At 48.1% G+C, this 23,747-nt stretch overlaps 2 protein-coding genes across 3 annotated transcripts; one reads left to right on the top strand and one right to left on the bottom strand.

Moving 5' to 3' along the window:
* Positions 1–617: 617 nt before the first annotated feature.
* Positions 618–6,690, top strand: CEP68 (centrosomal protein 68; the record flags this gene model as incomplete). Its single annotated transcript, XM_080616539.1, has 6 exons — positions 618–1,001; positions 1,494–2,918; positions 3,714–3,836; positions 4,003–4,099; positions 4,915–5,069; positions 6,640–6,690. The coding sequence occupies 6 exons, from the start codon at positions 618–620 to the stop codon at positions 6,688–6,690; spliced, it is 2,235 nt and encodes a 744-aa protein (XP_080472665.1).
* Positions 6,691–8,791: 2,101 nt separating this feature from the next.
* RAB1A (RAB1A, member RAS oncogene family) lies at positions 8,792–23,298 on the bottom strand. 2 transcript variants are annotated; one of them, XM_080615211.1, is made up of 6 exons: positions 22,964–23,295; positions 15,882–15,954; positions 13,653–13,748; positions 12,059–12,154; positions 10,919–11,050; positions 8,792–10,638 (listed from the first exon to the last, which is right to left on the bottom strand). In XM_080615211.1, the coding sequence occupies exons 1-6, from the start codon at positions 22,984–22,986 to the stop codon at positions 10,441–10,443; spliced, it is 618 nt and encodes a 205-aa protein (XP_080471337.1). In that variant the 5' UTR covers positions 22,987–23,295; the 3' UTR covers positions 8,792–10,440. The 2 variants fall into 2 exon arrangements, with proteins under 2 accessions (XP_080471337.1, XP_080471338.1); XM_080615212.1 differs by lacking the exon at positions 12,059–12,154 and having other exon boundaries at positions 22,964–23,298.
* Between the last annotated feature and the right edge of the window lie 449 nt (positions 23,299–23,747).

Consider the following 23,747-nt stretch of genomic DNA (forward strand, 5'->3'; position numbering starts at 1 on the left):
TCCATTAATTAATTGCACAAGGAGTTAATTCCGTGAGCTGAGCTAGAAGCTGCCAAGTGCCACGTTTGGGTTTTGCAGCCTCCTGCCTCCCCCTCTTATTTTTTATATATACTTCTCACTGCTGGGTGGTTTCCATTTCAAGGCTTTGAGTTTGCCTCTTAAAACCCCCTCAACTTTCCATCCCAACAGCCTTCAGGGCTCAGCCATGCTAAAAGGTGCTTCACGTCCTACTTAATGTCTCATTTGGGCCCAGTTATCTGCTGGGGTACAAGCTGTTTGTGAGATTGGCCATTGATCCAGGAGACAGTCGCGCTGTGCCAGCGAGGTTTGAAGCACAGGTTTGTTCTCAGTGCAGCCAGAGCTTTAATTAGGTTTTCCTTGTGTGTCATGTCCTCAAAACCAGAAAATGCTGCTGAGACACAAAGGTTTGCTTTTTCCCCTGTGCCACGTGATGCCCAAGGTGTGATTTTAGGGTCTGACTCAGTAAATGCTTTATCCCTTCGTTATTAGACATACCCAGTTTCTTTACTTGGCATGGAGACAAAGGGCTCCAGCGAGTGCTGCTACCGTGTGTTGTGTGTTTCAGAGAGCCTGAGGCTTGGCATCATCCTGTCCCAATGGCTGTGGATGTGGGAAAATCGCTTTCCGAGGCCTCACTGAGTGGGAATGCCGAGAGCAGCGGTCGGTGGGGCTGTGCAGAGGTGGAGACGGACTACCCAGAGCTTGCACACAGCCTGCGCCAGGTTGTAGGGGCAGAGCAGGCCAAGCCCTGCCCGCAGGGGATGGACAGCGTGGCCCTGAGCGGGCACAGTCGCTTGGGCAGCAGTGTTACCCAGGGAGGCTCGAGCTACCGCCAGGAAGTGTCTTCAGCATCCGCATCCAGGCTTCCCAGAGCAAGGGAAAGCCCCTTGGCGACGGAGGCATTGATCTATGGAGTCAGTGACAGTGGTGATGCGCCTCGTCACCTTAGACACCGGTTCCTGTCCTCCGAGGAGCACCAGGTGAGGGGGTTGTACGTACCGGTGTTGCTGCGTCACCACGAGGTCCCAGGTGAGGTGGGGACTGGCGTGTCTGGTCTGTCCTAGTAAGGGCTTTCCCTCTCCTGCAGCCAGAGCGTGCCCTGGGCTAAGCCTTGTGCTGGGGAAGGGCTTGGGCTCCAACACCAAAGCTGTTGCCTCCATTCCCATATTGCTGCTGCGGAGCTGGGAAGTCACTCGGAACAGGGCTCCTTAAATAAGTGCCTCTTGCTGCCGAATGACTTGTGCAGCTTCCCAAGCCCTCAGGATGCCTTTCTTTAAAAACAAGCCTTACCGCAGGCTTCAGGCAGCTGCATGCCATCCTGCAGACGGAACAGAGCTCCCCTTCCAGCCTCTCCTTGCAGCAGGTCCAGGACTGGGCTTTCATCTCCATACCTAGCACAAAGGAGCCTTTTGTCTGGATTCTGTGCTTCACTTTATACATCTCTCTCTCCCTTTTCCCCCATTCTGGAGCAGGTGAAGGCATCGGGCTGTTGGGAGCCGGTGTCCAGCCCTCCCAGCTCTGCAGAGGAGAGCATCCTTGCTGGTAGCTGCCACGTTGCCGGCCGGCAGAGCCGAAGGCTTGGAGCTCAATCCCCACTTTCCTCCACGCTGGAGCTCCTGCAGCCTCAGACCCCGCCGAGCCCCAGGACCACCCTGCGGAGCCGCTCCGCATCGAGCTGCTCCACTCTGTCTTCGGAAGAGAACGGCCTCTCCGAGGAGCCATCCCGGAGCTTGCCGGCCAGCGTGGATGTGCCTTCCCCTGCCACCACCACCCGGGAGCTGTGCCGCCGGTGGGGAGCAGCACAAGGCAGGGCAGCGCGGGTGCACAAGCCCTTCAGTGCTCTGCTTGACTACCGCAGCACCGTGGAGCGCATCAGGGGGATGTCGTCGTATCAAGCTGATTACTGGGCATGTGCCCTACCGGATTCATTACCCCCGTCTCCAGACCGTCGCTCGCCCCATTGGAACCCCAATAAGGAATATGAGGACTTGCTGGATTACGCTTATCCACTGAAGCCAAGATACAAGCTGGGAAAGGTGCCAGACCCTTTCTTCCATGACTCGGGGATAGGTTTAGACAGCTTTTCTCTTTCGCCTGAGGGCACGTCGAGGTCCACCAGCATCTATGGCCGGGGTGGGCAGGCTCAGGGAGGCAGAGAAAATGGACGCTGGGGGTTCATGGGCTCTGCAGAGAGGTTCTCCACCCTGGAGCCTCGAAAAAGAGGCCTCTCATCCTATGAACCTTTACTTATAGCAAAAGCATCCTCCACAAGAAGTGCTTCCTCTCATCCTTCAAGAGGCTTTGCTAAGGATGGAACCACGGAGTCAGGTGGGACGGGCTCATCTGGCCGCCCTGCTGCGGATGGGAGAAGCTGGTGCACCAGAGGGAGCCCCTTCCCAAAGGACAAAGGGCAGGCGAAAAGCGCTGGTAGGTTTTTACCTACAACGGCAGTGCTCCCCTTGAGGAAGGAGTGGGACGGTGATGAAGAATTCCTCTCCCTGCCTCCGAGACTGCTGGAGCTGGAAAGGCTGGCTCAGTTCTTGTCTGATCTTTCTTTAACTATAAGGACTCCTGGGCATGACCGTCATGAACTTCCATGTCACAGCAACAGCAGGAAGCCCCTTTCATCCCAGTTGGCTCCTTTCGGAGGAGCGGGTGGCAGGGATGGTTCAGGGAGTTTTGAGGGACATGGTGGGCTGTGGCACCCCTGCAGCTCTCTGAAGTCCAGCCAGGAAAACACTGAATCGTGTGGCCACATCCCTAGGGATCCTCTGCAGGGGCTTCATCTACCGATTGGTCTCAGAAACACATTGGATGGGACATACCTAAATGAACCATGGGTCAAGGGGCACCCCAAGAAGAGCCTTCAGAGTGAGTCCCTTGCCCAGTGCGTGAAGGTAGGCTGAGACCAGAAATCGGGTTTATTATGGGAAGCTCTCACATGAACTGTGCCTGTGTTTATGGCACAGTTAATTAAGGCTTCCCCTTCTGCATGGTGTTTGGTGCCTGGCAGCTGGGTGTAATTTATGCAGAGGGGGCTCACTGGAGCAGATAATTCCTTCTAATGGAGCAGGAGCCCATCTCGCTTCTCCTGGGGGGATCAGCTTCCCGCAGCCCATCCATCCTGCGGCACTGCTGCATCAGGGAAGAGGCCGGAGCTGCAGCTGGGGCTGCTGTGGAGCCCAGGGTTTGCTGCCTGCCCCGTCGCTCCCACTGTTCAGTGCCAGCCTACCACTGGTGCCGTGCTCCCCACCTTCCCCTCTATCATCTTCCCCAGCCCTGCACTGAATTGGGAAGCCATGGTGGGCTGTTGGCTATAAAGTAGTTATTATCCTGCACACAGCTGCAAACACCAGGGCAGCTCATCCCCTCCTCTTGCATGGGGATAACTGCTGATTTAAAAGGGCCTTTTCTACTGTGAGCATCAGGGTGTATCTCACCTCAAATCATGGTACTAGGGGGAAGTAGCTCAGCTTTACAGCAAAGTCCTGACTCCCGAGGAGCAGGAGTAGGGCTGCAGTCTGCTTTCAGTGGGAGTGTTTAGGGATGCTTATGTGTATGAATGGGAGGACAGGAGAGAAGCAGGGAGCAGGCACTTTCCAATACAGCGCGGGCTCACCTATTCCTGTCCCTGCTGTGCCTTTGTTGCAGGAACAGATCAATAACCCCTTTTGTTGTGCTCTGTTAAGCAGATGTTCTGCTGCCAGCTGGAAGAGCTGATCCGCTGGCTGTACAACGTCGTGGACATCACTGACAGCTGGGTACCACCCTTGCCAGATGCCAAGAGTGTGAAGGCATCGCTGCACCGCTGCTTGGTAGGCATCACCCGTGGCTTTTCTTCCCTCTCTGCAGTGGTGGCATGGTCCAGGCTGGTGATGTGGGATGAATAGGGCATGCAGAGATGAATGTGGGAAACCTGCAGTACATGTGTCCCTTCCAAACACCCTTCTAAGCCGTGCTCCCTTCTCCCGTCCTTCCCAGGAGTTCAGGAAGGACGTGGCCGACCACCGGAGCCTGACGGAGAGCGTGCTGGAGAAGGGAGAAGCTCTCCTCGACTGCATGGCATCGAGTTCACCAGGTGAGGAGGAGCACTTGAGCGGGGCCAGGGACACAGCTGTGATGCTGGCCGTAGCCTCTGCCTCACGAGGTCCCTGGCCCCACGTATGTGTGGAAGCAGTGGGCACAGCTTGCTGTTCAGCAGCTGTATGTGAAGAAGGGTTTTACATCTCTGTTGTTGTCTGGAGACTTGGAGCTGAGGTGTCTCGGAGGTTTGAAGTGATAACTCTCGAGTGCTTTCAGCTGCACCACGCCTTGACCCTTGCCTTGTGCTGTGCCATCCACTGTGGGTGATGGATGTTTGCTCTCTTGTAGGTCCCTTAGGTTTTATCTTTACTACAGCATGGCCACTGGGCTGTGGGATGCTGTCAGCCTGCAGCTGGGAGATGCTTTGGTCTGGTGCAGGAGGGGTGATTTTCACACCCTGTTTGCACTTGGTGCATCCCAGGCTGTGGCATAGCATGCATGGAGCAGCCGCTCTGGTGACCTGGTGTATCCTGCATAAGGGGTTTCTAAACGGTTGGCTGCATCTGCAGTCACAAAGGGGCTTTAGTGGTTGAGTGCTGCATTATAGGATGGGCTTCCTTGCACAGTCCCAAAGGTCCTCTTTAGGAGGCCCTATTTCTATATCTTCCCTCTCAACCTGGAGCCTCCCAGGTCACTTCCCACCCTTTCCAAACTCTGCATCACAACTTGGATGGGGTGAAGATCAGCTTAGTGATTTCTAACACATTTCCTTCCCAAGCCTGCCCAGGTGAGTGGAGCACTGTCCCTGCACTTACAGACATGGAATTCTCACATTACTACCTCCTCCATTCGTGTATTCCTGTTTTCCAGTTCTGAAGGATACGCTGGGTTTGATTGCGAAGCAGTCAGAAGAGCTGGAAACACATGCAGAGCACTTGTACGAGTCCGTTCTAGCTGCTGTGGGTCCTGTGCAGGGCGAGGACGGGATGGAGGACAAGGGGGTGCAGCAGACGGCTGCTCAGTGGGTAAGGAGGGGCAAACCAGCCTTCTGAGGGGGGGAAGATAAACACCTGAATTAGCCAACACCATACATCAGGCTTCGTTATTATCTCTTTCAATCTGATGCTTGGAAAGCCAATAAGGAGAAGAGAGCAAGGGCGAGCTCAAAATGGATGCCCCATTGTCTGTACGTGTGTGTCAGGGAAGAGCAGGGTGGTGATGAACCAGCTGATGAAACCCAAGAGCACGATGAGAGCGGTGGCAGCTCCTCGGAGGGACACAGGGAGCGGGCAGGTCACTGTCAGTCAGCGTGCAGGGGACAGCAGCAGAGCAGCTGCTCTGCTGGAATCACTTGGGCAGCAGAGGGAAGACCAGGAAGGGGTATTTGGGGGGGGGGTATTTCCTCAGAACCATTCTGCTTTGCCGTGTCATGGTGGGAGAGGGGAGCAAGTGAATCCCGGTGTAAAAGGGGCTAGAAAATGTGTTTGCTGGTTGTGTATCCAAAGGGCAGTGAAGGATCTGGAGCACAAGTCTTGTGAGGAGCGGCTGAGGGACCTGGGGGTGTTTAGCCTGCAGAAAAGGAGGCTCAGGAGGACCTTATTGCTCTCTATAACTGCCTGAAAGGAGGATGGAGCAAGGTGGGGGTCAGTCTCTTTTTTTCCCCATGTAGCAAGTGATAGGACAAGAGGAAAGGGCCTCAGGGTGTTCCAGGGCAGGCTTAGACTGGATACTGGGGAAAGCTGCTTCCTGGAAAGGGTTGTCAGGCACTGGAACAGGCTGCTTGGGGCTGTGGTGCAGTCACCATCCCTGGAGGTATGTAAAAGCCGTGGAGATCTGGTGCTGAGGAGCATGGTTTAGTGGTGGGCTTGGATGATCCTAAAGGTCTTTTCCAACCTGAATGATTCCATGATTTCTTGACCATCTTCTTTCAACTGAAACAGAGGCAAAAGCATCTCCAGAGGGCACGGCAGGAGTGCCAGCAAACAGGGGTGCCGGGGCGGCAATGGCACGTGGTGTCTGCAGGCAGAGGCACCACCAGCCGTGTGCTGCCATGGGAATCACTGTAACCATGTCTGTATGGAACGGAACACTCATGGGTGCTGGCGCTAGGGCCAGAAGCACAGGAAGGCTCTTGGCAACTTCTAAGCACCAAGAGACAGGAAGTTAGGATGCAGGATAACCTTGGCCACCCCCTATTACCTCAGACTGTTGACATCCCCACAGCCTGCTCCATGGCACGTCTTAACATTTGGAGTTACAAAAGGGAAATGTTATTTCCAGCACTTTAGAGACTAACAATAGCTTAAGTGTTCAAGGCCAGGTTGGACGGGGCTTGGAGCAACCTGGTCTACTGAAAGGTGCCCTGCCTGTGGTAGGGGGTTGGAACTGGATGAGCTTTAAGGTCCCTTTCAACCAAAACCACTCTCTTATTCTGTGATAAGTAGTTTGTTTAATTGCTAAATATACCTCTATTAGAGCTATATCCTCTCACTAGTGAGCAGCTCTGGGGGTGATTTAAGGAAAACACGGGTGTTTTCTTTCGCTGTTGGGATTGCAGCCAAAGCACAGTAGCGAACTTAATCCATTTCATTTCAGGTGCTGCCTCTATCAGACCTAGCCTTGGTCAGCCAGGCACGGGATGGCTGAGAGCTGCAGCAAGCACCAAAGTACCTCCTTCCCCTCCCGCAGAGACGCCAAAACACGTACGAGCACTTTGTAGGGAGTTAACCAGCTGGGGCTGAATTTGTGCTGGTTCTTTACCGTGGCTTGAGAAGGGCGAGCTGTACAGCAGTTATCTGGCTGCTGGGGTGTGTAGTTCATAGTCATGTGAGTGAGCAATGTGCAGCTGGCCTTTCAGGGTTTGTTTTTAATGCAGCTTTCCTGGGGTTTTTAATCGAAGTGGCTTTGTTCCATGTGTTAGCAGAACGCCAGGAACACACCGGTTTGTAACTGAGTAATCCACCGTGTGCCGTGCAACTCACTCCTAAGTAAAGCTGTGTGATTTTAATAGCTGTGGTCTCATGGTTTGTTTGTGATCTTCAGAAATAGGTGTGAGAAGGCAAGAAATAGCAACTCCTCCTGCATCCTGCGAGCAAACGGAACTCTTATTTATACTTAGCCACAGTCCCTGATGGAGGGGGATTCTTCATCAGGGACTGTAGCAGTAGGACAAGGGGTGATGGGTTTAAACTGAAACAGGGGAAGTTTAGATTGGATATAAGGAGGAAGTTCTTTACTGTAAGGGTGGTGAGGCACTGGAATGGGTTGCCCAGGGAGGTTGTGAATGCTCCATCCCTGGTGGTGTTCAGGGCCAGGTTGGATGGGGCTTGGGCAACACGGTCTAAAGTGAAGCATCCCTTCCCATAGCAGGGGGGTTGGAACTGGATGATCTTAAGGTCCTTTCCAACCCTAACTATTCTGTGATTCCTGTTGAAGCAGAGCCTGTGGAACTTCCAGCTTTCTTAGGCATAAACACAAAGAGCCAATATATTATAGGAATCTTAGTAATCATCAGGTGAGTACACTCAGGGAAGAACAGGTTATGCATAAACTGCTGCTTGCTGTTACTTGCAGTAGTGGTCTTGATGCTGTGCTTGGGGTCCCTGGGTGCAGCTCTGCCCTTCCCCTCTTGCAGCTAGTGCAATTCATCATTGTTCACACAACAGTCACAAAAAGTCTCCAAACCCTTTCTGCAACAGAAAAAGGCATCTTGAACAGCAGAATGAGAGAAGTGAGTGCCCAAAGAGTTACAGCCAACTCTAGAATGTTGGTACTTGGCTTTAATTAACCTTTCAACTCAATGGTGATCAGCACGTTCTGATGCAGAAGATGTAATTTCCTCCCATTCTTGTGAGCAGAACAACATGAAGTTTCTGCACTGCACAAGCACAAACTGAAGCAGTTAGAAATGACGACTCACTGAGTTTTGTGGGGTCTTTTGGTACTCTCCCCTCTTCCACCTCCTCAGCTTAAAAAAGGGCAATGTTTTTTATTGCCAAGATGCAGGTGACAACTCAAAGAACAGCACAAGGTGAGATGAGGCCCTGGCACAGGATGCCCAGAGAAGCTGTGGCTGCCCCATCCCTGGCAGTGTTCAAGGCCAGGTTGGACGGGGCTTGCAGCAGCCTGCTCTAGTGGAAGGTGTCCCTGCCCACGGCAGGGGGTTGGAACTGGATGAGCTTTAAGGTCCCTTCCAACCCAAACCATTCTATGAGTATAAATGTCAGCAGAAAGGCTCAAGCAAATGGTTACAGCAAGACTGGTCTCACTGGCATTACCAGCACCAGGTCCCGTACCTACAGGCACTCAGAGTAATGCTTAAACACTTCACATTTGAGCTCCGAGGTTAGAAAACAACAGTGCCCTTGTCCCAGGTTTCTAGGTCTGCTCTGCCCTCTTCCACACACCTCCAGCCTGACCTCTGCAGGCTCTAGCATTTAATAACACCAACACAGTAACCCAGTAATGACTTAGGGACAAAAAATAACCACCAAAAAACTGGTGTAGCCCAAGCTGGTTTTGCAATGCTTTTATTACTGTATATATTAACATTGTTTTGGACAGTATGTAGCAGGCATCTTGACATTTAAGTTCATTTGTGCACTTCTCTGCAGGGAAGATGTTTTACCCTCAACACACCTCCTCCTGATTCACTCCCTGATCTTGGCAGCACTCACTACTCCTACTGTTCCTGCTCCCAAGGAGGAGCAAGTCACATTGTATAATGAATTATACCAACAAGCACATCTCTAATAGAAAGCACATCACTTTATTGTGAAGGTCTCAAGTGGAAGAGTTCAACTTAACCATGACAATACTTTATGTATTACAATTGCCTGTTGATTTATGCAACTATGTTGAAGAAAGCTGTTAGCCAAAGTCACCCCCCCCCCAAAAAAAAAAAATCAGAGGATATTTGCACCAGTTTTAGTTTATACCTCACAACATACCTAGGCTATAGGTTTTTTTACTATCACAGGGTGTATTTACTACTAGGGGAATGTTACATGGTCTTTCAAACATGAGACTATTTACAGAATAGGCTGAACATTGGAGTTTAGATAAAGCTGAACAATTTTACATGTATAGGAAGTGTTATAGGCTAGCTTTCCTGTGGCTTTTAGCTAGACATCAGGCACTAATGATTTGATTAGCTCTGTACAAAGAATCACACACTGTCCAAAACCTCCTGGCTGCTGGTTAGTTCCAAATTGTTCCAGATAGCGCCTACTTTGAGCAACAGGCTGGGGTGGGGCCTCCCTGTCCCACTGCATCCTTCTGGTGCCTCTATGCATAACAGAATAGAAGCTAAGCTGTTGCACTAAGTCAGAAATGGTCTGATTAGAAGAGGATGGAATCAACAGTATATAGAAAAGACGTAACATACTGGTAGAAAGTTATACCACCTCAAGGTTACACTGAAGCCATTCATGTTAGGGAAATACTGTTCTCTACCCCTGCTATGCAAAGCGGACAGGAATTCCCTAAGTAGAGTCCTTGAGAAATAAATTAAGTTCCAAGACCAAGTTAGGGAACTGTTTGTACATTCAGAGTGCATTATGCGTCCCTGAACATCGGCTGGGTGCTTCTGGTACAGCAGATGTGCCTTAAGCACCATGACCACTCAGGCTTTTGGGCCACAGTCACTAGTTTCACTTGCAAGGAAGGGCTCTGGTCTACTAGGAGGTCTGAGCGCCATGGCTGCACACAGATACGCTTTGTGCACAATGCAAGCCTGATTTCCCCCTTAGCCATACAAATTAAGACAATATTTATCACCATACAGTTTGATATTACTTCCAATAAGTACAATATTTATTAAACATTTTCTTCAGTTTTGTTACATATTGTGCAACAAATTACAATATTCTGCAGCCACAAATTATATGCAGAGTATGAAGAAACTATTAATCAGATAGTGTGATCTTTCCATTTATAATTCTACAAGAAGGAACTAGCAAATCAGATCTTACATATATCTTACTAAATTTTATGCATGGAAAGTGACAGACACTGTTGTGCTGTTTGATACAAAATGGCTAAACTTCATCTTCAGAAGACTAAACCTGACATCTAAACATGCCAATAGAAACATCAAAACAAAAATACATCCTAACCAACCACAGGAAACAGTCTGGTATCAGGAAAAGCAACAAGGATTACACGTTTATAAACCAGCACACAAAGGTTTAAAACAGTTCTGAAAATGAAGTTAGCTGTCTTGAGTCAAGGGAATAAAAAAAGTCAGTATTGACCATTTACAATCTCTGACCTTTGTGGAGACGGTAAGAATCTGTTGTAGTGCAGCTACATACAGTACAATTCAGGCAATTTTTTTTTCACTTGGGTTCAGATTGCAAATTCATTGTTGTGAGACAAAAAGGGGGGAGGCGAGTTTTAGCAGCAACCTCCACTAGACTGCTTGACTGGAGTGCTCTGAATTTTAACATTGGACTTCTCTGCACCACCAGCTGTCGCTCCGGGGCCCATTCGTTTTTTAATCTCAGCAGCCATGGTCATGAAAGACTGTTCTACATTTGTGGCATTCTTTGCACTGGTTTCCAAAAACGGAATTCCAAGAGAATCTGCAAATTCCTGCAAATCAAGAAACAGTGAATAGTGAGCTCATACACTGCTTCATACCTCACCTGGTTTCCTGGGGCACCGCTGGGAAAGCTGCAAGTTCCAATACCACCACCCCACTCCCAGGCTCCAGCCTGATGAAAACTTGCATTGCACAGGGTCAGTGAGCTGCTGGCATTTATGGTACCTTGACATCTGCATACCAAGACACTTCTTTGCACTAGAACTTACTCAAGTGTGTTACAATCCAGATTAGGTGCTCAACTGAGCAAAAACATTAACATCAACATACCTTTGCTGTTGTATAGTCTACTACTTTCTTTGTGGTCAGATCACATTTGTTCCCCACCAACAACTTGTTGACGTTTTCACTGGCATAACGGTCTATCTCCTGCAGCCACTGTTTTACATTATTGAAAGACTCCTAGGAGATAAGAGAGCAGTAAGCAAGACCCTTAACCAAGAGGAAAGCTCAGCATTATTCAGCAATGACTGGGAAAGAAGATAAAGCAATGTACTTCATTTATCAGCGTGACTCCCAACCACAAGAGAGCTCTCTAACGCTACAGTACTCCCCCTGATTGCCTCAGTCAACACAGGGTCTATGCAGCTCCTCAGTCCAAGCCCTACACAATCAGCACTTCCTCCCCTCCTGCACTCCCCCCCATTATTTCTCCCTGCTCTGTATCTTGACTATTCAACTTCTACCATCTGGGACTCTTCCTCCTCTTCCTGTAGCACAGATAAGACATAGCACAGCTAAAACCAGAAGAATCCCAGGCATTTACAAAGCACCAGGCACTAGGTGCAAACCACATTGTTGTAGAGATGGTGGAACACCCTTTGACTCCAGAAATGTAGAACTGCCACACTGCAAAGATATCCAAGTTAACAGTTGAACCCAACTGTTCTTTTTCTATCAATTCAGGGAACTCTACACTTCCCAAAAGCCCTTCAGACAGGGCTACTGCACCAGTAATCTTCAGAGATCTTTCACAGAAGACACTGCCTCAGTTGTACTCTGCACACATGCTGACAAATTTCTGCTTCAAATGCCAGGTTTTACTGCAGATCAAAGTTCAAATACCTTAAGAGATGTTTCAACAACTTCCACCAGTAACTCAGACTTCCTGTGACCAAAGGCAGGGTGAGAAGTATTCACATTGAACAATCAATTACCTGCCCAGCAAGTTTTAGGTTAAGCCTGAAATAAAACTGCTATAAAGCCACAGATCCCATTGCTCCTTTTATTTCTGTGTTTAGCCCCAAACCAGAGACTAAGACATACATTTGGCTTCATAAACTTTAACACAGCCTGAAGAACATGGTCACTGTCTCCTTAGGTAGTGCCCAGTTGTTAAATTCCCAGTCTTACTTATCAGCCTTGTGTATTCCACCAGGAGAAACTCTCAGGGACAGGTTTAGCACTTACCTGATCTGTAACATCATACACAACTATGATGCCATGAGCGCCTCTATAGTAACTGGAAGTGATAGTTCGAAACCTCTCCTGTCCTGCTGTGTCCCACTACAAGGCAAATAACAGGATCGGTTATTGCAATGTACCTGTTCTAGTGTTACATACTGGCTTACAGAAATACAGCCCAGCTGATCAGCCATCCAACTACAAGCACCTCCAAGTCACAGCTACAGAAGCAGCTCTGAAACTGTATGCATCGAATGGAATTTGAGAAGATCAGGATACTTTAACTGAGAAGAATTACACTTCAGTAGGTACTTTTCTAAAGTGCTCATTTGTTTGCTTTCAGGCAAGTGTAGCCAAGAGATCTCACCAAGGAAAACATTAAGCAGTTCTGACCCATGAAGGAGCCATGGTTCAGTGGTCAGAAGAGCAAACATGAACCAGGGCTTGAAAACCTGCTAGGAATAAGGTCAGAGAGATGTGGGTCTCTAACATGACCACTCGCTTCAACTTCCTTTGTACAGGAGCTGCAGCAATGCATTTGAAGGCAACATCCTCTTCAGAGGATGAAATGCAACTCAAACCAAGCCTGGTTTTCCTCCCGTGCAGGGAGAGTTAAGGAGGCACACTGGGTGTTCGACTTCTCTCCCCTCCCCACTAGGGTAGAACAGCACTCACCCAAATACCTCTCTCCCTGGAGCCACACCAAGAACAGGGCTGGCTGCCTATTAAAAACAGTCAGACTCACAGCCAGATTTCAGCAGTGACAGCACTCCTAGTGGGCTGCTCTGAACTCAGGACACTCACAACAGTCTGGAGGCTCAGACTCAGGCTTCTGGCTGTAAACTCTACTTCTGCTCCACAACATGGCCTGGAATCCCTGAGTCATTGCCTTCCAGTCCTGACAGCCTCTGCTTGAGCTGGAAGCAGTGGCTGACAAGGATTGTGTGACCTTGCATAGATATTAGATTTCATCACACCAGTCACCCTTTTAGAGTGCTTCACGATTAGAGGAAAGAACTGCCAAGTCCCTTCCCCTGCTTAACTCCAAGTGAAAGGCAAAAGCATAACTAGGAAACACTGCTCAGTGCTAAAGCAGACAGGCCAGTTACCAGCATCTGTGTCAGTTTTTCCATTCAGGTCAACAAAAAGAATTTCCAGCACTGGACACTGCAGTCTGCTATTAACAGCTGCTGCAGAATTCAGGCATCTTGGACAACTGAGTTGTGATACTCCTGCACTTGCACAAATTCTTGCTAAATACTGCAAAACTATACCAGTTTTGAGAAGAGCACTTCAGCACAGGATTCCACCCTCCAGCTCACCACCCCAGTGCCTTTTAAATACTTCAGGTTTTTCTTCTTCTCAGGAAAAGGAATTTGTAACAGGTCATTTCCTCTTTCAGGCAGCCAGCCTGATAAGCATTCTTCTTTAAGGATAGCTCATGGAATCCTGTCTTGTAAAAACTGCCTAGCCTCTTGTAGCAGGGAAGATACCGCTTCTATTTTAATGATTAAAGTACAAAAATAACTACCAATAGTTACAAATGTAGTTCTGTGCTTCAACAGATTAAAGTACCCAGGAGTTGAGAAATGCTACTTACTATCTGAAGCTTGATTGTTTTCCCGTCTAGTTCTATAGTTCTGATTTTGAAGTCCACACCAATCGTGCTGATGTAACTTTCTGTGTACGTGTCATCCTAGGAGAAAGAGTGAACAGAAGTCAAGCCAGCTGCACCTCTTCCACAGTCACCTACTTCATTATGCAACAGGTGGGCACCAGGCAGACAAAGGTACTTAATTCCCCAGCAAAACCAGTCTGATCATTCATGGCAAAATCCAGAGATAGAAAGTATTTTCAGAGTGTTTGCTTTACACAAATTCTGCAGTTTCTTAAAAGCACCTCAAACAACAAGATTTATGTTCCAAAGACCAGTTAAAAAGCCTCCTCTGGAAATTCTGTAGTGTTAAGTCCTTTTGAACTGTAGTTGAAAAACAATCTCTGCTCATGTTGGCAGATTGAGGAGCTACTTAGAATAACCATTTTAGTTATTAAGATGCCTCAGACTTTCATTTTCCTTTGATGGTTTTTCATCTGTATTATACAGCAGCTACCTACAAGTCAGAGGCTTTGCCTCAGTCACACTCCACATCTGAATTTCAGATCCTCTGCTGCCACAGCTGGTTGCTAAGGCAGTTTAGAGTTACAGCTGAGGTACTTGTGTTAAGTCCTCAGCTCTGCAGTCTGTGTAAATACAGGAAGGAAAACACAGCACTGGTTTAGCAGCTTACATGGACCTGACTGCAGGGTCTCCAGCAGGCCTTAAGACACATAGGAAGTGCTGGATGAGTCTCTGCTACCTTCTAGTGACTGTTAGCTTGTCAGCATGAAGGAAGTTTCTATTCCCAAAGCACCAGCAGGATAGAACTTCATGTAAAATATACCACAAAAGGCTTTATGCAACCAACAGCTATCACAAAAGCTGGGCATTTCTTTGGTTGTGAATGGAAGACATGTTAGGCAATATATCTGCCTGAGGGAACACATGCAAGTAAGAAACATTAAGCCTTTTGGAATGACATGACATTTATTTCCTTAACATTTCAATACTCAAAAGGGTATGTTTGAAAAGCCTGATGCAATTTAACCTACAGCAAGAACACAGGTAAGTGAATGCTGTAGTAATTCTTTATGTCAGGGTAAAAGTCAAATTTCTAAAGGAAAAAGCTAATTAGTTGAAGAAATACCAGATATCTAAGCCTAAACTTAAGCTGCTGGCTATCCAAAAAGGGAAGCTGGATTATTCACATGATGCCAAAATTAATTCAGAAGTATCTGCAAGAGAAGCAGGCAAGATCTGGGAACACTGCTCAAGCCTTGGTGTTACTTCCAACCCAATGCCTCCAGGTCTGTGAGCAGAGCAGGATACATGCTTCTAGTGTTCATACTGGTTTTGGTGTCTCCCTGTCCTCATATGGCACAAACAGCAGCTGGAATAGCTTTAATTTAGGTGATACCCTTTGTACACACCAGACCAGTATTTCATATTAACAACATGAATCACAACAGGCTGTCTCCAGAGGTGCCTAAAGCAATTGTTTAAGCTGTGAAACTTCTGCCATCACTTTGTAGTACGAGACTCAAGTTTGTGGACTCCACATTCTCCCTTCCTCTCCTCCCATGACAACATAAAGCTACACTTCGGCATAGACATAGATAAAAGAGTTCACTGGACTCCAGCTTTTTCTACTCAAAGCTGTCAAATCCATTTTAACTTTTCCTGTTGCCAACAAAACTTGAGTTTCTTGCATCAAATTTCAGCCACAGCAGCTCACCAGCAATTTGAACACCTATTATACATTCATTCACTAAAGGAAGCATAAAGCCTTATTATTCCTAGAGCATTATTTAAATCAGTCCTCCCCCTGGCTAAGCAATTGATAGGCCTTTTCAATGAAGACATCAAACTTCATCTGGCTGAAAATATTCAGATCAAGTAGTAACTGATGAAGGTGTTGCCCTGACACACTTGTACTCTTCATGCCTGAAAGCACACACCACAGAATTCAAGTATGTTTTAGATTAAGATACCTTGTTCTCAGCTAACAGGAAAATGAAAATTAAGCTTAGACATATTCATGATACTATTTCTTTCCATATTACTCATACATCAGCTAGAAACAGAAGACAGGAGAGTTCTGCAGTATTTTAATTATTCCTTGGAATACCAAACCTGACAGACATCAGTCCTTTCAAGAAGTTCTTGTAGCAGAGAGGTGCTTGCTAAGTACCTGGTAGTTTTTTTACATAGTTTTCAAGCACGATCACTTACTGCAAACCTAAGTAGAAGGCAAGACTTCCCAACACCGGAGTCTCCAATCAGAAGTAGCTTGAATAAATAGTCACTGCAGAAGTAAAAAAACAAGATTAAGTCACTTAATGACAAACAATATTGAGAACCAAGTTCCTTATAGCAAGTGTACTATGAAGGGTAAATTAATTTACTACTGGGGAAGGCACCTGTAACTCCAAGCTTCTCTACCCTAAACTGGCTAGATACTCACAATTTACTTGGGAAGGGAAAATGCTCTGAACACAGCATTTTTGCTTCAAACTGTGCTTTCCGAGGAAGTTACTCTGGGGCTATTATGTGACCATCAGCAAGACTAACACAGTCCTGCTTCAGCTCTTTGTGTTCTAGCTAAGATTAAAATCATGCAATTAAGTGCAAGCCTCGCTGCTTGGTTGAGTGACTCAAGTAACACGCAGATGGGTAGTAACAGCCTGCTGCCCACCAGAGCCATTGTCTCTGCATCTCCTTTAAAGTCAAAGGCTTGATTCCACTGCCCAGCTTCACCAATACCATGTAGCTGGCCAAAAGCAACCAATTCTTTCCTCAGCTTAAGTTACCCAAATTTAAGTTCCAGCTGAACCAAACAGCACAATATGAAATTTAAATACACAAACTATGAATGCTAAGTTTAGTGGCCTGCTAAAACAAAATGAACATCCACCTCCCACCATAGACTATTAACAGCTGACAGCAATCACATACTCCACTTGCCTTTCAGGAACTAAAATAGAGCTAAAGCCATTGCCAGAGGAGGTTTTGTTCATTCTCCAGAGGATGTCAGATGTGGTATTAGGAATTCTCAAGTCACACAGGAAGAGGTGACATTTTATTTGCTTAACACTGAGTTCTCCCAACATTGAGGGAACAAGCACAGTACCATCAATGCCCAACCTAGACTTACACTTCAACAAGTAGTGAAGATTTCATTGTTGGCATACATTAGATTTTGTGTTAGTCATAAGACTAATGGGACAGTTTAATACTACAGATCAAGTAGCACAGGGAAAGCACCAAGCCACCACTTACACAAGCTATTTTACTTTGCATGTACTAGACTAAACCAGTCTATGTTTACAACTCTTCAGCCCTGTAGCGTCCAGGATTAAGCCCTGTTCTTGTTTAACCACAAGAGTTTAAAACAGACCTATTTCCATGCCCCCTTAACCAAACTGAGAAGATAAAGTATATGCAAATGCCCAAAGTCAACTGTCCCCACCTATTATTCCTCAGCACTGACACTGACTCTGGCTGGCAGGAATCCAGCCAGGAAACTGCATCCATACAGTCAAGCAGATGGTCAACTGCTCTGCTTGTCACTGCTCTGCTCAAGTGCCCAAATAACCATCATCATGGCTGGCCCCTGTCAGCAGGAACAAACTCAACTGAAACCCCCTTCAGTTTCCACAGCACTTCTCTTAAGACTAGAAGCAGCAAATGTAGCAACTAAAAAGCTGATCCTTAAAATGCAAGCTCCTCCCACAGTGCAAACCTAAAAGCCCTCAAGTTATTAAAAATAAAATCAAAGCCAAAGAATACACAGCAGTTCACAGTCCCAGAACTCACTATTCCACCTGTCAAGTCATTATTACTACAAGGCAAGATGGTTTTAGTATAATGACAGTTAACCTAAACTGTTCAAGAGAAGATAAGTTACATTACATCACAATCCACATATCACAGAATCATAGACTCTTAACAGCTTCAAGATAGGTGAAACATTATTACTGGCCAGAAGCATTGTTACTGCTTGTGCTTTTACACTGGTGATCACAGCCAAAATACATGTTTCTTGAAGCTTGGGCCTGCCCATAAGGGGACACCAAAATCCCTCCTCACAACCTGGAGTCCAGAGCACTGCCTCCCTGTGCACTTTAAAAGAAGTTTTGTGTTTCCTGTGACTCCACTTGCACACACCATAGCCCCTCTGACCAGCCAGTGCTTGAGGATGCACTTGTGCTTTATCACACACAAAAACCATGTTTTAAGCCTAAGCATCACAAAAAAAAAAAAAAAAAAAAAAAAAAAAGGTTTAAGCCTCAACATCACTGAAGTGGGACTGTATTGACCAGTGTTATAGTCACTCTCAGCTACCCAGCTCTGTTGTCTCTCATCCACCAACACCCATCAGGAAGAGAAGGCAGGGAATACCCAATAGCAACTGTAGCAAGACACAGTTAATACTTCTTACCCCACTAATAATTTAGCCCAAGAGCAGCAGAGAAACCTTGGTCTCCAGGTTACACAGAGTAAGTTACAACAGCTCCAAGACCTGGTCCACTGTTAAACCTATGCCTTCTTCCCCATGATTAGGCATAAACTGAAGCCACAATTGCCTAAGCCTTCAAACAGCTCCTTCCTACTTCAGCAGGAAGCTCTGGTTGTTCAATTCTCTGCAAAACCAGAATTTTCAGCAGGTCTGAAGTTAAATTATTACTTACAGCAAGCACTAATACACTTGAAAGTATTAGAGCTTGTAGCATGTTATAATCCCCTTAAGAATGGTAGCACATGAATATTACCACTGTGTTGTCTTCAATAAAATTAGTGGGGAAAAAAAAGTCCTTCCTAGTGTAGCAAAGTAAAGCTTCAGCAATGAGTCTGAAAGAGTTACTTATGAGCTTCCCCTCGCTTCCAAAGGGAATTCAGGTCCCCCCAGCCCCCAAAATCAAGTAGCTTGCCTTCCCCTGTTACTCTTAGCACTAAGAGCAGCTCTGAACCGGATCTAGCCTGTCATTAAATCTTTTAGTGTTCAGAAGCAAACAAGAATAATGGTTTATACACAGCACTACTGTTAATACATCAAAAACCCAGAAGCTTTAAATACTGGGTTTGACATCTTTGTTATTAAGACCTTCCCTCACTTTTGGCTTCAGTACTTCCTGAAGCAAGTGACAACCCCAGGCTCACATGGTGACTTAAGCCACCAAAGCCAGGGCCAGCACCCATCAGGCTGCAGCATGGCTGGAAATGGCCTTTACAGGGTGAGCTCTGTCCCTGACCTTAGAAATGGGTGATGTGCCACAAAAACCCAGTTTTGCCAGGTAAGCAAGACTGACACCTGAACCTGCATCAATTCAGAGGTAATTTAAGAATCTATTTAGATTTTAAAGAGATTAAAATCATTCCATATCCCAGTGATACAGTGCTTTCCTTTCTAGATACAGCTGCTCTAAGACCCTTTAAAATACAGCAGGTGCCTTGAGAACCAAATCAGCAGCCTGTTACACATGGTGTGCTGCTAGAGACAGCTCTCAGGGTACAGCAACAGTTTAGATCAAATAAAAATGAAAATAAGCTCCAAAAATGTGCAGAGATGTATTTCTAGACTGACATACACTGAGATAACATTTGTGTTAACAGGTTCAACTGTAGCACAATGTGGCCAACAAACCATGCAGGTTAATTTTGGTATTTGCTCCTGAAGAGCCACACCACCATTTCTGAAGCCACTGAATTTCACTCTTTAAACTTGAAAGCTTAACTCATCAGCTCTTCCAGTTTAGGGAGGCTTCACAAAGCAGGCTGAGCTATGCAGCATAATCTTCTCTGCAATACCTGGAGATAGTGTGAATTCAGATTTATCATTCAGCTATTTCTCACCATTTATATAAGCAAGTCATACCTCACTCCTGTAAGACAGCACACTGGAAGAACATGTGCAGCAAGGCAGGTAGGTTTGTATTGTCAGTAAGAGTAAGGCTTTCAAATCCTCCCCATCAGGAAGAGGATATGGCAACTTCCTCTTGCCGAAGAGATAAATGATACATGTTAAGTTTAATTGTCTCTTGCCAAAAAAGGCACCTCCAAAGCAGCCCTGTCAAATTCTCAAGCTGTGAAGCAGCATCTTCCTGCTACAAGCATTTCCCACGCAGCACTCAGCAAGTTCAGCAGAATGCCAGGAAGCCAAATTCAGGACAGACCTGGGCACAGCTGTGTAGAACAAGGAACCTGTGGGCCTCTTATACTGCCTTTTATACAGGCAGATGTGGGGATTTTTTAAATGCTAGGGAGGTTTAATGCCAAAGCAGACAAGACTAGGTGGTTATCCATATCCAATAAGGAATTGCTGGAATCTGCTTTAATCATTATGTCAGTTGCACATTGACTGTGAAAAGGTACTCGCAGCACCCTCAAATCCCCAGTCTTTGTTCTACCACCCAAGAAAATTTGAAGCATGGCTGTCTGATTACACACTGCTTGTGCAAGTAAACAGAATCCAGAAGGCAAAGCCACACTGCACCACAGATTGCTGTTTGGAAAGGTGAGAACACAAACAATTTCAGATGATTCCATCAACCCAGAAGCTGTCACTCAACTCTAGTCTACTGAACATCATCACACAAGACTGACATCCCCCTCACCCCTCCCACTATTCACTAACACTTCTGAAGAATGCAAAAACCCCAATTTACTCTTAAAAACACTTCATCTCCTCATATCTCCTTGAAGGAGGTATCTAGAACAAGATCCAGACACTACAGAACACTGATCAAGACTAACTGCTGATACCACTTGGCTGTTAGCTAGTTCACCCACCAGTGTGCTTATGCTAGTCAGCCTACTACATGCAAGTTGCATAAGGGGTAGGAAATGCCGAACCTGACATGATCTAGTCACCACAGAGTCAATATTGACATTTCCCTCATTTAAACACCATAAGGGGGGAGGAAGGCAGAAGGAATACATCCCAGTGGGCAGGTGTTCCCAGAATTTAGCTTCCAAACACTAGCACTAATATCCCATCCATCCCTCTTCAGCTTCTTCACTCAAAGGAAAGCACATTAACTACTTCACTAAGCTGCCCCACAGCTCTGGAAGTTAAGGAAGCTCTAAGAACACATCCCCACCCCTTCAAACCCTTGCACCAGCAGCTGCTAATCCCATAACTTCAGTATGAAAGCTCAAGGAGGCAGGTCTTTCACTTTTAACCAGCTCTCCCACTGGCCTCTGACAGAGTTCTGGTATGTCCAGGAGAGAGGATTTGGAGCTATAGCCTGATCTGAAGTTGTGATAAGGACATGAGAATGTGTTACATTATAGACAAGGAACTTTTAAAAGGACAAATGGTCATCTATATCTATATCTGTTACAGGTAACAGAAGGAATAGTGTTGTAATCCTGTAAGTCTTATTCCTGCTTTAACATTGATCCAAGTACACATCTTACAGTGACAGATAATTTCTGTCCATTTCGCCACACCCTTCCCATTCTCCTATCCTCATCCTGCAGACACAATCCTGTCAGGAAGTACCAATTTAATACTACAAATTAATCTTAAAATACAGCTTTTCCTCCATTTCAATTTCAAGGACTCAGCCCTCATCACCAGGAACAAGCACTCCTCACAGGGTGAACCTCCCTCAAAATGTTTTCCCCATCTTCATAACAACATCCAGTATCTCATTTCAAGGAACTCCTCTCTGCATCAGTCTAGAAAGCCAAGAGGCTTTACCAAGGGCAAAAATACCTATGGAAAAAGCCCTCTTCAACCAGTTTTTACACACTGTTAGCGGTCCAACACTCTGCTGGTAGTTTTTCACTACAAAGCCCACCAGTCTGCAAGATAAAGTTTAACTCTGTGTATCATTACAACCACAGAGGTACCAACTATTTGTTGGTCTTTCACCCACTGACTACCTCCAGTGACTGTTTTGGTGTTTTCCAAAGCCACACGAGGAAGGCCATTATGTCATCTTGCCAAGATGTAACCCTAGTTCCTGGCTGTACCTCTTAACTATCCCAAACAATCTCACACTACCAAGTGACTGCTTGGCTGCCTACTCCTGCTTGCTCTTCAGGCGATTTTAACAGGCCCAGAGTGCTTGCAACCACACTGTCATAAGCACTGAGCACAAAAGCCATAGCCACTCAAGTCAGTAGCCTCAGCTGTGTGGCAAAGCATGGTTTGAGGACCAAAGTTGTGAAAGCACCATCCATGATGAGAGGCAACGGGTATCTAGAGCTGTAATGTCCTACCACACGTGCATTTGAATACCATAACCACTTCAGTTACATTAGAGGGCACAGTGGGTTCATCATCCCAAAGTGGAGTGCCAGCAAAGCCAGCATCTGAAATACTAAAACCACTCTTCAACCATAAAGTGTTGAGAGCACAGCAGTTTCAAAAGTGCTTTCTAAACTAATACCAACTCTCTCCCTTTATTCACTCAAAAAAGCCATGAGCAAAACAAGGTTTATGGCCCCTGACATCCTGGTGGGCAAGTCCCTGCTCTTCCAGTTGCCAGGATACAGACACCTATTGACCAGGGAGCTCAGGCATCCCTACTCCCGAGCAGGCCAATTACAAAAAAAGGCCATAAACACAATACGAGGTACAGCAAACCTCGAAAAAAGCCTGTGGCGTTACCAGGTTTTCTAGACAAGCCCTATTTCAGTTCAAGAGAACCCCAAGAGCATTTCATTATCAACTCCCAGCGTTGCAAAATCTACATAGGCAAGAAGTGTTTTGCAAGAGCCATGTGACACACACATGACTTGCAGCTAAAGTGAAGGGTGGACCTCTGACTACTAAGCTGCCAGCAGCAAACCGGCCAGGAAGATCGGCTTTCACAAAGCGCTGGTTTCCCCCCGTCACTTGTTGGAGCCTGGGCCCCGATGCGCAGTATCGAGACCCGGGAAAATCGCCGTCCGTTGCTCCCATACTTACTGCGCTCCAGGGGAGGGAGGCGCGATGCCGGAACCACCGGGATCACCGCCCCACCACGCCAGTTTATGGCGGGGGCATCATTAACTTTTCGTAGCCCGCCGCGCGGATAGCCCACCCCCTCCCGCCCCGCCAGGGCCCGTAACCCAACCCCCGGGGACGGCTCCCGCAGGCCTAGAGCCCGCACGGCCCCCGGAGCACCACTCCCTCGATGGCCGAGGGCCTTCAGACCTGTAGGCTCGGCCCTTCCGCCCCGTTCCTCCAACCCCCCCCCCCCCCACCCTGCGCCAGGCCCGGCGGCCGCCTCCTTCCCTCCCTCCCCCCCCACCGCTGCCCGCCGATCGCACTCCCCCCCCGGCGCGGAGCCGCGGCGAGGCCCTGCCCGGCCCGCACTCACTATTCGGGATTCATGCTGGACATGTCCGTGGGGCCCGCGGCCCGAGGGACGGCGAGCACGCTGTGAGGGGGGACGGTCGCGGCCTGGCACCTCCCGCCGCCGAGGCGGGCGCTCCGCGGATGCAGACGTCCAACGGCTGCCGCCTTCGCCCGGCGCTCGGCTCGGCCTGCCCCTCCGCCGGCGCCCTGCCCGCTCCGCGGCCTCCGCGCTCGCTCCTCAGCCCAAAATGGCTGCCCGAGCCCAACCAGGAAACGGGGCGGCCTCTCGCCGAGCAGCGCTTACATGGCCGGGGGGCGGCCGCGGGGCACGCCGGGAAACCGAGTCCCCCTGCGGCTGGCGAGGCCGTTTGGCGGCGCTGGTCGGACTCGCTTTCCCGGCGTGCCCCGCGGAGGCGGCGGCGCATGCGCCCTGGCACGCCTTTCTTCCCTGGGCCCCGGCGGCTGGCGGCCGCGGCTGGCGCTGCGGATTGGCTGGGGAGGAGCCGGCTCGCGGTGACGTCGGCGGGAAGACGTGGCAGCTCGGACGAGTCACCGCGCGCGCAGGAGGGGGGCGTGGCCTCGGCGGGCGGGGCGGGGCGGGGCGCGAGCTGCCGCGCCCAAGCCTCCCCTCCTTCCCTGTTACCCCCTCCCCATCCCGGGGCGGGTGCCCGGGGCGGCCGCAGGAGCTGTCGGTGCCGCTCGGTCCCGGCTGCCCCGCCTCGCTCCCGCTGGGGTCCGATGCGCACGTAGCGATCGGGTGTTAAAGCGCTTCACAAAGGCTCGGGGTAGGGCGGGTTCGATGTGGG

This window comes from Psittacula echo (genome assembly GCF_963264785.1).
Source record: "Psittacula echo genome assembly, chromosome: 4".
NCBI lineage: Eukaryota > Metazoa > Chordata > Aves > Psittaciformes > Psittacidae > Psittacula > Psittacula echo.